Consider the following 14,805-nt stretch of genomic DNA (forward strand, 5'->3'; position numbering starts at 1 on the left):
TCGCTCTCCCAACACACCGGTTAGTGCTGTACTAGCGTCGAATTGGCCACGTTCTGTTTACGTGACAAACCTTACTAGTTGGCTGTGTCGGGTGGTGGCAGGTTTAACGACACGTTTATATATTTACGCGATCTAACCCAAAAAACATCCATCATGGATCTACCCAAGCCCATTTACTTTTCTTAACAATCAACATTGTATCTCTAGTATCAATTATTTGGAACTGCTTTTTTTTTTGGGGGGGGGGGGCAAGGCTCTCAGCCTAATTCCAAACTTGCACCTGTCTAAGCTTATTTGAACACTTTTTAGGGTTTTTAGTTCATGTTTCTGATCCAAATGGCATGACAGATAATGTGCACTGATTAAAAGTGGTTCTTGCTGCAGAAAAAAAAACCCCAGTGGATTCCTACAATTCCAACCTGGACGATTTCTGCACGAATTAAAATTTCTGGTCGGTGGGCAATTCCTACGTTACAACATACACGAGTGGCCATTCAGCCGGCTGTATTTGGGTCCATACCAGCAGGCCGGTATCAGCTAGAATCACCATAGAAACAAATCACAAAGTCACAAAGGCATCAGCCGTACATTGGTAATGGCGATTCCGCAAGGCTGACCAGGCCTGCATGGACACCCCCCCCACCCCTTCTTACCTGAATGTCACATCTTGATTTCCCCAGTCTGACCACCCCACAATTCCACAATTCTGCTCCCTCCAGGAATCAAATATGACATTTTAAGATTGGAATCACAATCCCAGGCTAGAAGTCATGAATACTGCCCAGCTGGAATCTTTATGTTGCTTTTCATGATCAAATTTCATTGTATAGAAGTACTCCATCCTGCCCTAGACATATGCAGTGAGTCACTTCAGAGACACTAATAGTAGGATGCACACACGTTTATTATACACTTTCCACAGTACAGGGGATAACTATATATGGGTCAGGACAGTCGGCACACTGCCTGACCCAACACCGACGAGGAGGTGAAGTCGGTGACGAAGACTTGTGAAGACAAAGGGTTCCAGTCCCAAACCGCAGCAGCCCTGACCCAGCGTGTTTGGGCCTCCCTTTTATACTCCCCAGCGTGGCCTGGCTCCGCCCTCGGCAACGCCCCCTTCTGGAACCTACCAGAAGGTTCTGGACTCTGCCCCACGTGTCCCCTCTGTCACCTTTAGCCTACATCCGTGCCTATCACGTGCCCTGCTGGTAGACCGGGCTATTGCACCCGCGATCCCGCTCTCTACCAGTAACCAGCGCTACGCGTCGTAGTGACGACCCATTCTATGTCACTACACAAATATTGCCTCTCTAACAATCATCCCATTTAATTCCATTATTTGGTGCGATTTGTTTCAGAATGAACCAATCTCAAAGGGGGGTGTGTCGTGTATCCGTAAGCGCATCGATCAATCATGTGTTTACGAAGGTGTGCTATTTAAATGCTTCGTACACTGATGCATTTCCCGTGTCAATCATTCGCGGACCGCATCGGGGAAACAGTCAATTGAGGGCTGCTCATGCCAGCAAGGCAACGGGGGAGGTGGGAGGTGTTGCTTGATTCACGCTGTATTCATTGTCCGCTGTTTGCAGTCTGGTTTGTCCCACATTGCGGTACCGAGCTGCCTGACTGGTTACACCTGTATGGGCTTGGCTTGTGTCTCCTCCACCCACATCCCACACACACACACAGTCCCCCAACCCCACACACAGGCTAAGGGGGGAGCGTGCACTCAGCCATAAAAGCACACACACACACCACCACCATTTCCGTGTGTGCCGCTCACACATTCCAGCAGCAGCAGTTCACCGTAACAGTCATCCAGCTAAACAGCACCGCCGTAAAATAAACGCTTCGCGCGGGCAATTGATTATTCATTTATTTACCCCCCCCCCCCCCAAAAAAAAACCCATCACGGTGTTATTATAGCACGTATATATAGCGGCCAGGCGTCGTGCATGCAAAAAAAGGGTTCTCGTTCGTACTCCGTGTGGCTCCGTGTGGAGTGTCACTGGCAATGAGAATGCCCGCAGTCAGCTGAGCGCCGGTCAGCCTCTCTCTGCGTGTGCGGAGAGCCGTGTGGGGGGTGGGGGCATCAGCTGCGGCTGTGGTTCGCTTCAAGCCTCGAGTGCACGCGGCCGTCAAAGGCTGAAGACGGTGGGGTCGAGATGGCTCTCGTGGTCCATCTGAAGCGGGTGGAGAAGCTTCGGGGCAAAGCGGACCGGATTGCCCGGGTGACGTTCCGAGGTACGCACGGCAGTGGGGATCGCAAGACTCTCTCTCTCTCTCACCACACGGACAAACGACAAACACGTGTGTCTGTGTGTGTGCGCGTGCTGTTAATGCGTTATCGGTGTCAATGATAATATCATCATATTGATTTACTTTAATATTTCATGTACTTAAGTTCAATACAGCTAAGTTTGTGGTTTATGTCTTTCCTCTATACTGTCAAAAAAATTATTGTATTTTTTTCTGTTACAAACTGCACATTCCACCTTCATTCTGGAAGCTTCCTCTTGGAGGGTGTCTCAATGACCACTCGTGCTTGATCTGTTTGGGTGCATCAATACCCATCCAGCGTTGTCCACAGCTGATAGACGACCTTCATCAAAGGCATAGATCTCCACCCCCCGTATAGCCTTAACAGACTGTTGGGTCAAGTGCTGTTAGCGAGCACCTATGAAGACCGCGACGGCACACGAGGGGGGTGGGGGTGGGCCAGCACCACGCCCAGCCACCTTTGTCTCCCCACACCGCACCGGATACTCAATTAAGGCTGAGTCGACCTAGGGGAGGCCCATGACAGGTTCAGATAATCGCCACTGATGGTGTTGGGCCGTGAGCGGGAATCGAACTCTGGAGCGCTGGGTTCGTAGCGCAGCGTAGCGCTGACCGCTGCTGCACTTACAGCTCGCCACGTTCCTCCTGCCCACGACATCGCAACCCTGAGTTGCATACAACACACGGGTTGTGTTACGTCTTTGGAGAGGGTGCTCAATGCGTTGTCCATTTGTTCTTTGGAATAATTTCCCCAGCTTCCTGTCCATTGACATTATTGCAGGTCGGGGCGCATCCTCGAAATGAGCCTTCGGCATTGAACCAGCAGATCAGTTTCGTATATGTGCCTGTGTTTTATTTTTGTTGCGAAGAGCGCGCATGTATATCGTGTGCAATCTCTGGATACGCATGCGTGCGTGCGTATGATGCGCGTACGGGTAATGTTTATATTGATTTATTTAGAGCAAAAAAAAATTAACATTAGCTTCGCATCTTTGTAGAAACAAATAGCAGATGTACGTAGGTGAATCGCATATTATAGAATGATACTGATACGGAACATTGAATAGGATCGTATGAGTCTATTGGTGTAAAACACTTAAATCGAACCTAATTAATCTTTTGTGCATAAAATACAATAAAAAAAAACATGCTATACATGCATTTAAGCGTCATTTAATGAGCTTGTACCAGCCCGGAGGCTACTTTATGCTTTGACAAATCTGAGAATGAATTGTTGTACCTTCGTCTGAAGGCGACACTGCAAGCGCTGGCTCCAGATGGGTATTAAATAAAAAATGTTTGCAGTTGCGCAGTTATTGCTTCTTGCAAATCGCGTGGGTTTCTTTTTCAATTGCTTTCATAAAGAGACGTTTTAGAAAACATACTCTATTGTGGTCTGCGTTGGAGGAAGTTCTCGCGGAGAAAATGGACTTTTGACTGAATTGTGTCTTGTACAGTGCTCCGGTCATTCACATATCACACCGGGCTGTTCCTGTGGTAGTAAAACCAAAATGTTTTCGGTGTCTTGTTTCACAAAAAGCTGCGTCACGTAGAAGCGACGAAAGAGGCTGAGATTTGAAATGTGTTTTTTTGTTATCAATTCAGAGAAAACCGCGCCCAGAAAACAGGCCATCGACGTTGTTACTTTGACCCTTCAGGGATAGTTCATTTGGTGAATTGATGTATTATGCTACAGTGCAGCCTGCAGTGTGAAACATCTTTGCCCTTTGCGCAAACTTAATAGCAGTACGGAATCGAGGGAAAACAAATATGACGATGTACTTACTCAGTCGAGGTGGGAATCATTGGAACTTTCGAATTTCAATGGAAAGTCGCCCATCATCCTCGTATGGGCAAAAAATAAATGCCGCTCCTTCGGGAGCGTGAAAGTTCCTGTCCTCATGAAAGAATGAACTCCTGCCAAAGGAATGTGCAATTGCCACCGCTCGCTCAGGGCCGCCAATTGAAATTGGCACCTCGCAACACCCGAATTGAAAGACATCCTTCAAACCCGCTTAACTCCCCCGTCTCTCGGAGACGTTCATATCCACACGTTAGTATTCCTTTCGCATTTCCCTAACTCGCAACGATTGTTTTGACGCAGCTAAAATGATGGCATGGGAGGAATTTCGCGGTGGCGCCGCCCTTGTATGCCAACGCGCATGCCTCTCGTTTGCGTGTGGTGTGTGTGCGCTGCACGCCGGTAAAAGTGTCCCAACAGAACTAGAACACTGCAGCACTGCACCGGCTTCGCAACGTCGAAACAAGTCTCAACGTTGCAGCAGCAGCAGCAGCAGCAGACAAGCGCGCACACACACACACGACGTGTTCACGGTTTCTGGGTCACGGCAACGCGCCCAGTAGTGTGGCACGGTGCTGTTGGAGGTGGGGGTTCGTTGATCGCATCGAGACACATCATGTACCGCGAGGACACCCACTTGCGTCACAGTGATGTGGCCTGTATGAGGATGTAGGGTTACAGAAAGTAAGGTTGCTCACGATTATGTCGGTTTTGAAGTGTTATCTGCTGGTCGGGCTGCTGCTATACGGTATATAATGGTCAGTAGGCTGGAATTTCAATCCAAAGGTCACCGGTTCGCTTTGACCTCCTGGCGTGGCAGTTAAAACAATGGAACAATTTTATTAACCCCCCCCACCCGCGCATCTGTCCATCCAGCGGTGTAAATGTGTTCACCGCAGATATTCGAGCGGCAGTTTGCGTGTGGTGAGGGAGCGTGTGGGTACTCCCACGTCTACCAAGATGTCAGAGCGTCCTGGAAGAGTGGGTCAAATACCCCTGTAGTGGAGATAACCCTTATGCCAACAGTGGCCTGAACAAGCAATTGCAGGGGCTGCACCTTTGACATTTTTGCTATTATCTTCAGTTACACGTACGTTTTCTCCACACACACTTTATCCCACACGTTAGCACCTGATAAAGCAAATGTTTAAACATCCCCAAGCAGGACTCTCCTGAAAAGTGCCACGTGACTCGGTGAGAGTTCTCCTCGGTAAACGTGAATGTGGAATAACAACTTGAACCTCTAACATGCCGCACAATATTCACACACTCTCTCGAAGAGAGAGAGAGAGAGACGACTCGGAGGCGCGAGGAGCCACAGACGAGCAGGAAAGGCAGCCAGACGTCAATCCGGCGCCAAGACTTGCCCAAGCTCTGCAGTCCCTTATATATTAAGATGTTTTCTGGCCAATTTGAGGCACGTTTACACGAGAAGGAAACAGGAGCATCCAGAGAAAGCCTACGCGCGTGAGAGGGAAACGCTTAATCCCACACGGACTGTTGTTACTATCTTCTGGAAAGTCTGTTTATATCACATCCTCGCCGTGCACGGCAAGGGAGTTTCTCAATATTTGTGTGATCCAAAAGCCCTCGCCTCCACAGTGTGCTGGATCACAGGCCAAAGCGTCACCTTCGTTGTGTTAAAAATGCACGCAAAATATCCACACATCTGCATAATGGACAAGAATGTACAGTGTATTCAAATTTTCATTGTGAGCTCCTGTACATTTTTTTTTACTTTGCCAACCAGCGTAAGCAGGCTTCGTTTAATGTTTGCCACCACCATGTCAGCTTCCTCTTATTGAAATGCTTAGCCATCATACGGTGCGCATTTTTACATACCATATAACAAAACATTTTAACACCGTACAAATTTGCTGAGCCTCGGAGGCATCGTGAAATCGCATGAACTTTTCTTGAGCGGCAGACACTGACAGCACCCGGTCAAGCAGGAGCCTCTCCGAGCGTGATTATTTAACAGCGCTATGACTCGGGGCCGCTCCAAAGGAGGGCTTTTGTCTCTCCCAAGAGTCGGAACATTAATGTTGGAGTAAATGTAACACCGAACGTTAACTCGAGGAACGGTGAATTGGCATGCACACGATATTTCGACGGCCCTATTGTTTGTCCTCATAAGACCACAGTTACAGTCCCCCCACCCCATTCCACCGAATTACCAGCTGTAACGTTGTACTATCATCATCAGCCGTGGTCAGTCCACTGCTGGATGAAGGCCTCCCCAAACCGCCGTCAACTTTCGCGCTGCACACCATGTTTAGTTTTAACCGTTTTCTTTACTTGGTAAGTCAAAACATTTATTTAGGCGAATTAAAAAGCTCCCCTTTTTGGCACGTTGCTATATCGCTTTTAATGACCAGTTTCCACTGAAGGCATGTACGTATGTACACTGAGGGAAAAAAGTATTTGATCCCCTGCTGATTTTGTACGTTTGCCCACTGACAAAGAAATGATCAGTCTATAATTTTAATGGTAGGTTTATTTGAGCAGTGAGAGTGTGATGCCGCCGCCACGGAGCCGATCGGCGGGTGGCCCACCTGCGATCTCGCCGCCCCCGAGCGGCGAGGCCGACATTGCTCCACCCCACCACCTCCCCACCCCCCCCACCGGAACACACACGCACGCACTTCCCCCACCATTAGAGCGCGTGGGGAGACACCCTGGCCGACAGGTTTTCACCCAGAAGCCCTCGTAAAGGGATAATCTTCACGGTTTCCTGCGGCCAGGGAATTGGACGGTCTCCTCCGACGCTAACACACACCGTGGCGCCGTGACTTGAGTAGAAATGACATGTTCACGGCGGGGCAGCCCCGCCACCGCGGTTAGTACGCACCTCACGCACACGGGTCGGCAGGGCAGGTAGGGGGGAGGGCGGAGCCACGAGCAGCGGGAAAGCAGGGTCGCCCTCTGGTTGGATGGCCGCTGAGCAGGTAAATTTAGATGCGGACGTCGCTGAAAGCAACGGCCCGGGGGGTGCTGGGATACAGATGGGCCTACCGATTGGCGGGTGATCCCAGCGAGCTGATTGGCCCGCGAGTCGGCACCAGGTAGCCCCTTTGATGTAGAAAGAATAAAGCGGGTCAGGGCGAAGGGAAAAGGGTCTCTGGCTACTCGAGTCAACCCCAGGCCCGTCAACTCCTGGGTCCAGCCGCGCGAACGTCCGTGGGACGTATCGACGCGCCGCGAGGACCGGCCGACAGTGACGACGAACCGTGAGTAAGGGAGGGAGAGAAACAGGGAGTTGGGACTTAGCTTAAAAAGAAAACCTGAGAGGGTTAAGGGGAGAAGGACAGGTAGAGTATAGTGCCGACTATCGAGAGATAGATTGGTCCTGCCCCGCTGATCCCGACTGACTCGGTTAAATAAGGGCTCGCCGACCCAGTGGAATAAATCGTCGGCGATTAAATAACGGACTGGTGTGGTTTTTGCGAGGGTGTGGAAAGAGAGTGGAAGCGTGGGTGCGCTTGCTGTTCGCGGTGGTCACCGCGTGTGTGGAGCGGCGCCGCGTGGGGTGTGTGCGCTACAAATTGTCGGCTGCGGACTCCCACGTTGCGAACGGATACCCATCCCGCACGCATGCCCATCGCATAGCCCTTTAAACCCATTTAATCCAATCCCCCCAATCGCCGGAGTGGGTACGAACGACGTCGCTTACCCTCCGACCTCTAACCCCCTGTTACCCGCGTGTGATTGGTGCGTGGGACTGCGCGGGCGGGGAGCGTCGCGTTCGGGTGCTGGCGAAGCGCTAGCGGGTCCCAGGGCGGTCGAGGGTGATGCCTCACCGGCAGGAAACCCGGACTCGGGAGGGGACAGCACAGGGGGGGGAACAGGAGCGCGGCGACCTTTCCCCGCCCGGTGAGGAGTGCAGCGGCGGCAGCTCCCACACTAGTGGAGAGTCTGGGGGCGTCGGTACTTCGCGGACAGGGTCGCAGGCAGGAGAGATCCCGGGGGCCGACGACCCTAACAAGAGACAGAATAACAACAAAAAAATCCACAAAAACGCATGTCAAAATGTCATAAATTGATTTGCATTTTAATGATGGAAATAAGTATTTGACCCCTCTGCAAAACATGACTTGGTGGAAAAACCCTTGTTGGCAATCACAGAGGTCAGACGTTTCTTGTAGTTGGCCACCAGGTTTGCACACATCTCAGGAGGGATTGTGTCCCACTCCTCTTTGCAGATCTTCTTCAAGTCATTAAGGTTTAGAGGCTGACGTTTGGCAACTCGAACCTTCAGCTCCCCCCACAGATTTTCTATGGGAGGAAGGTCTGGAGACTGGCTAGGCCACTCCAGGACCTTAATGGGCTTCTTCTTGAGCCACTGTTTTGTTGCCTTGGCTGTGTGTTTTGGGTAATTGTCATGCTCGAATATCTATCCACGACCCATTTTCAATGCCCTGGCTGAGAGAAGGAGGTTATCACCCAAGATTTTACGGTACATGGCCCCATCCATCGTCCCTTTGATGCGGTGAAGTTGTCCTGTCCCCTTAGCAGAAAACACCCCCAAAGCATAATGTTTCCACCTCCATGTTTGACGGTGGGTATGGTGTTCTTGGGGTCATAGGCAGCATTCCTCCTCCTCCAAACACGGCGAGTTGAGTTGATGCCAAAGAGCTCCATTTTGGTCTCATCTGACCACAACACTTTCACCCAGTTGTCCTCTGAATCATTCAGATGTTCATTGGCAAACTTCAGACGGGCATGTATATGTGCTTTCTTGAGCAGGGGGACCTTGCGGGCGCTGCAGGATTTCAGTCCTTCACGGCGTCGTGTGTTACCAATTGTTTTCTTGGTGACTATGGTCCCAACTGCCTTGAGATCATTGACAAGATCCTCCCGTGTAGTTCTGGGCTGATTCCTCACCGTTCTCATGATCATTGCAACTCCACGAGGTGAGATCTTGCATGGAGCCCCAGGCCGAGGGGATTGACAGTTCTTTTGTGTTTCTTCCATTTGCGAATAATCGCACCAACTGTTGTCACCTTATCACCAAGCTGCTTGGCAATGGTCTTGTAGCCCATTCCAGCCTTGTGTAGGTCTACAATATTGTCCCTGACATCCTTTGAGAGCTCTTTGGTCTTGGCCATAGTGGAGAGTTTGGAATCTGATTGATTGGTTGCTTCTGTGGACAGGTGTCTTTTATACAGGTAACGAGCTGAGATTAGGAGCACTCTTAAAATGAGTGCTCCTAATCTCAGCTTGTTACCTGTATAAAAGACACCTGGGAGCCAACAATCTTTCTGATTGAGAGGGTGTCAAATACTTATTTCCCTCATTAAAATGCAAATCAATTTATAACATTTTTGACATGCGTTTTTCTGGATTTTTTTGTTGTTATTCTGTCTCTCACTTCTCAAATAAACCTACCATTAAAATTATAGGCTGATCATTTCTTTGTCAGTGGACAAACGTACAAAATCAGCAGGGGATCAAATACCATTTTTCCCTCACTGTATGTTGAATTTCTATCGCATCGTACGTAGCCAACCGTCGTGCAAGGTGAACCAAGATAAGAATTATGAAATTAAGGAAGTGGATTAAAAGTGGGTTGGAGCAATAGAGAAAAGCTGAACTTGGATCATGTGAACGAAAGACAAACCAATGTAATCGATGCATATGACCTGCTCTAATGCGGATCAGAAACATGGACACTTACAAAACGGATGGAATTTGGCTGAGAGACACAAAAACGAATACATGGAATAGAGAACACATGCAGGTCAAGTCCATAACTTTAGCTGTTCAGAAGAGCTAGGTGGGCTTTGGCAGGACACATCACTGGAAGGGATGATGGATTTTAAGGAGTCTGATTTATAGCACTCATTTCCAATTCACAGTCTTGAATCGGTGATGAAAATTCCACATTTTATAATGGTGGTGAGTTTATGCTTAGTAAGACCTCTCTTGACTTCCTACAACGTGGCTATTGATTAGAAAAGGAATATATGTTGTGAATTGATACCCATTCAGGTTTTGAACTTTCAAACGTTAAAGTTACAAATTATGCACTATAAAACCAATGCACCACAATTGATGAATATGTAAGTGACTTAAATACGTCCTGTGGATAATTATATACATACAATGACTACCGTTTTGCACGGTGTGAATATAGACGCTGGTTTTAACCACTGTGCCCTTTTTCCATGATGTGCAAACTAAGTATGAATGCATACACACACACACCGTAACGTGTATTATATTATTTCAATTATAAAAGTGGTTACAATCTACCGCCTAAGCATATCTTCTTCAAAACTTTAGTTTGACTCGTGGCTGTGGACCTTTGACATGCATATCCAATGCTTAATCATTTAAATTGGTGGAGCATTACTCTTTTTGTCCCATTACGGTTGTAGATTCCCTGTTGCACCCCTACAGCTCGGCAGGAGATCTCCGCTAACGCGGGTGACTCACTGCTGGCTCACCTAGTTCGGCAGTTCGGGCAATAATTTAAAAACGGGGCTCACAATGCCCGGGGTTGGACTATTAGCTGCGTAATTTATGGCAGAGGAGTGATGAATGTGTGGGTGCAATTCTTGTCTCGAACCCAGTCCTTGAGGACCTCATCAAACCGCACACAAGTGGGGAGTCGTCGAGTGCAGCTGCTGAATCTCCAGCTCCATCGCAGGGTTCCGTGCAATGCCGTGGAAGCATCGCTCGGGAACAATGACCAACGCACGCCCTCCGGATTGGCAGAAGGCAGTTGCTTTGCCAGTGACGAAGTCACCTGCGAACCGAGACTGGCTCTGATAGCTGATATTTTGTGTAGAGAGTCGTTGAACGCCGACTTAAGGTGTTCCTTTCCTTTCCCGCAAAACAGTGACTGGCCGTAACACAGGAGAAACGCTGACACTCGGTAAGCGATGTAGCGGCGAAAGCCCTTGGAGGGAAACTGGGACTGACGTTGTGCACGTGATTCAAATATTACATTTAAGTTGAGTATACGTCCTGGACACGACCGGAGATGATGTTTATATGTTTGTTTGTTTGATACACACAATGGACAGGAAGGACAAGATCAATGGGCCCGCATAATTCGCATGCGTAATGTACGTTGACTCAAGAGAGTATAAGTTTGGTAACCACATCTACGCCTCTATATAAGGAACGAAACAGGTGGACTTCTCCACACATCTGTCTGTTGCCTGATGAAGCTAGTTGTAATTACTGGTGAAACGTCATACTCAGATGGTAAATGTGGCTTGGCTCTCCAACACACCGTTGTGCTGTACTAGTAACGAATTGGCATGTTCTGTTTACGTGACAACCTTTACTAATTGGCTGTGTCGGGTGGTGGTGGGTTTAACGACACATTTATATATTTACGCGATCTAACACAAAAAAAATCTCTGGATGTTTGATTCACTGATTGAGGGCAACTACCACAACTTTTTCATGCACGCCTGGAAGGCTGTGTGGCTGAGGGAATGTGTAAGAAAAAATATATATTATATTTGGAGGGATGGATATTGTCTGATTGTTGATGTTGTGTCACGAGGTAGATTTAGCACCGTGCACTTGTGTGAAATAATCCCTTGTATTGCGAGAACTGGGTTATGCCGATGTAATGAAATGGATAGGGCCCTTTTTAGGGTTGAGATCACTCGCGTTCCTGAATTATTCAGGGGATGAGTATTTTTCTCTTGACCGGGATATTGTTTGAGGCCTGCGTTGTGCTCTTTGGCCAAGAATTACAGAGTATACGAGTACATTACACTTTAGATAAAAAATCGCATTGATTTAGAAGTGCTCTTTGTGTTTAGTTTGTTGTCCTCCCCGCACCTCCGATTAGCACGGTGGGCAACTTTACAGTGTGTGCTAAAGTAGTGAACTAATTGTCTTTTGTCAACGTGACACTTTATTTTGCTGATTGGCCGTGTCGGGTGGTGGAGGGTTTCGACACATTTATAAATAACGCGATCTAACCAAAAAACCTTTATTATGAATAATATTGGTCGCGAAAGCCTACGTGTTAAACATACAGTAAATACACCTTCCATGACCTGCCACAGTTCCTCCTGATCCTTAATTATGCTACAATCTCAGGTCCAAGAGTCAATGGTCAACCAATACATGACAGAAAAAGCAAAATGCAATGGGAGTTGTGCTTATAATGTTGTAAATTGTGAGTTTTCAGTGATAAGGCGTTCTCCGGCATTGTTTTCAGAGCATACACAAACGTATCCTGCATGGAGCCATTATGCTGCCGAATGTCCAAAAGTTGATCATATTTAATAATATAATCGCTTCCCAAAATATATTTGAGTTCGAATGATGATCATGACCACATCATGATGCTCATCATCTCTTAATGTTTGAAGTCGGCAGATGAGTCGCTGAATTGGCCTGGAGCTTTCTGCACCAATAAATCTCTGTGGAACTCCCAAGCCGCATGGTTCCTTGGGGAGTTTAATCCTAGGGTGTCCCCATTGCGAGTCTCCTGTTGTGTCCGTACGCACTTCCATGACTGACGTCCCATATTTCCCTCCGCCAAAAAAGAAAATCCCACGCGTGTTTGTCCGAGGTGGTGGGCTTTTGAGACGAAGCCTGCGACTGTGCTTGAAATGTTAATCGTGGTAGCCCCCCACTCCTATGTGTTGGCATTGTGAACAATGATACCATGCAAGGCAAGGGCATTTCAGCTATCTCTCGTGTCGGTGAGTCGCTGCGTGACAAGGCTAATGCCCCAACGATGAATGCATATGATGGCCTGATTTATTTTGGACGTGAATCGTTCAAAGTCAAAAGTGTATCCGCAGCTCAGTCGAGAATGAGGCGGTTTACATTTGCGAACCTGATCCTGTGGTGAAAATTCCACATTCCTGCGACCAAAGGCCAGTTGCTCCACATCACAACTATTGACTTAAAATAAACCGTTTTGGTTTTCTTTGGTTCTTTCGGTAAAGTCACGTAGAATGAGAATCAAATAATAAAATAAAATAAGACAATAAAATTCTCACGACGTTTCAGCCACAACACAAGAAGCCTTCTTCAGGTGAAAAAATGTTATTGTCTTATTTATTTTATTATTTTATTCTCATTCTACGTGACTTTACCGAAAGAACCAAAGAAGATTAATCCTTGCAGTCACGAAAGCTTTACATCGAAACGTTTTAGTTTAGTCAACTTACCATTTAAGCGGTACTGTGCATAAACATGACATAAAAAGGCGTCCCTGGATAGCAATGCAACATGAATCGTTGGTCTATCCCTAATTTGTACTGTGTATACACCATACACACTTGGATTGATTTTTTTAAAACTTTCTAGCCATCATTAGGGGTGTATTGTCCCCGCGCCGCTAAGCTGTTGATTAAATGACAGGTCATTTTGAATGGTTGTAGTTCAGCACACTGCACGTCTGGATTCTGGTCTTTGACCCACTCCAGCAAACTTTGTTATACTGCGTTGCAATGAAGTGTAAATATTGGCTCTCGTGTTAAAGGAAGGAAACATGAAGCAAATACCTCGGGGGTAGTAAATATCTTTCCTCTCGCAGGGAGGGCATTGAATGCAGCACAATGGAAGTTGGTGTGTTGTGTTCGTCCAACGTCCGTGTGTTTGGAGTGCTGTGGTGCATTATAACCTGAGTTAACTGTATTTAGTACATTGAAGCACACATTAATCTAACAGCAATTGCCTTGCTTTCGCGAATGACTCACGCCGATTAGCACGGTTGGCTACTTTACGGTGAAAAAGAAGTTCAACGTACGAATATTAAAAACATACACTCCCAAGCTACTTTATAGAACGCCTTCCAAATTAGTTATTTTTTTTATTTATACCTCCGTGTGCTTTGTGTGCAACACATTTTATTTTGATATATAAAATTTGCTATATGTACGATTCGTAATAAAGTGCTGGATTTTGATATGCTGCATTTTCCATGAAGCCCGTTGTAAGTTGCCATGTGCTGTTAGTATACGGATGTCTCATGCACTCACCTGGGTGAGGTTGTCAAAGGCGTCAAATTGTGACAGTAGATTACAGACAGGGATTTTCCTCGGTGCCCGTAAGCCTTTCTTGTGCTTTTTTTATATTATGTTCACCAAGATGTGACACACATTTTTTTTGGTAAACATTCTCACGTGTTTGTAAACAGCAGTTATTTTGAAGGGTCAACTAAATTGCTGTTGCAGTGTTGTGCCCAGACACACACAAATTTCCCCCGTATAGCCTTAACAGATTGTAGGGGCAAGTGCTGTTAGTGAGCACCTATGAAGGCCGGAACGGTGGGTGGCCAGCACCACGCCCAACCGCCTTTGTTTCCCCAGTGGCGATGTTTACACACCGCACCAGGTACTCATTTGAGGCTTAGTCGACCTAGGGGAGGCCCGGGACCGGTTCAGATAATTGTCACTGGTGTTGGCCGTGAGCGGGAATGGAACCCGGGTCGCCGGGTTCATAGGGCAGTGCGCTAACCGCTGCACCACCGCTCCCCACACACTCACACTTGCGCATAAACATGCTGCACACAGGCAACTGCAGTAGTTCATTGTGAGTGTACCATTGACCTTGTGTTTATCGGTCACTCTATCTTCCCGTACACTTAAATACGGTACTCATCTTGTTGAACGTCAATCTGGTGACGCTGGAATGGCGAACCACATTTTAATAAAGTGGATTTTTAAAGTGTGTATGTAAAAAAAAAATATGTAACGTAATTGGACTGCCTGGACTTTGTTGTTTTTTTT

The 14,805-nt window shown here is 47.4% G+C and overlaps 1 protein-coding gene across 5 annotated transcripts in view; it reads left to right on the forward strand.

Annotated features, from left to right (window-relative positions):
* The first annotated feature begins 1,545 nt into the window (after positions 1–1,545).
* LOC116945255 (otoferlin-like) overlaps positions 1,546–14,805 on the forward strand; it is a 203,638-nt gene continuing 190,378 nt past the window's right edge. For 3 of the 5 annotated variants that reach the window (XM_076069000.1, XM_076068999.1, XM_032959605.2), the window contains exon 1: positions 1,546–2,250. In XM_076069000.1, coding sequence (XP_075925115.1) covers positions 2,172–2,250 — 79 coding nt within the window. In that variant the 5' untranslated portion in view covers positions 1,546–2,171. The remainder of the gene's footprint in view (positions 2,251–14,805) is intronic. The other 2 variants (XM_076069001.1, XM_076069002.1) reach the window with 1 other exon arrangement.

Source organism: Petromyzon marinus, chromosome 23, assembly GCF_048934315.1.
Source record: "Petromyzon marinus isolate PM22_M1 ecotype Great Lakes invasive population chromosome 23, UKy_Petmar_22M1.pri1.0, whole genome shotgun sequence".
In the NCBI taxonomy this organism is placed as follows: Eukaryota; Metazoa; Chordata; class Hyperoartia; order Petromyzontiformes; family Petromyzontidae; genus Petromyzon; species Petromyzon marinus.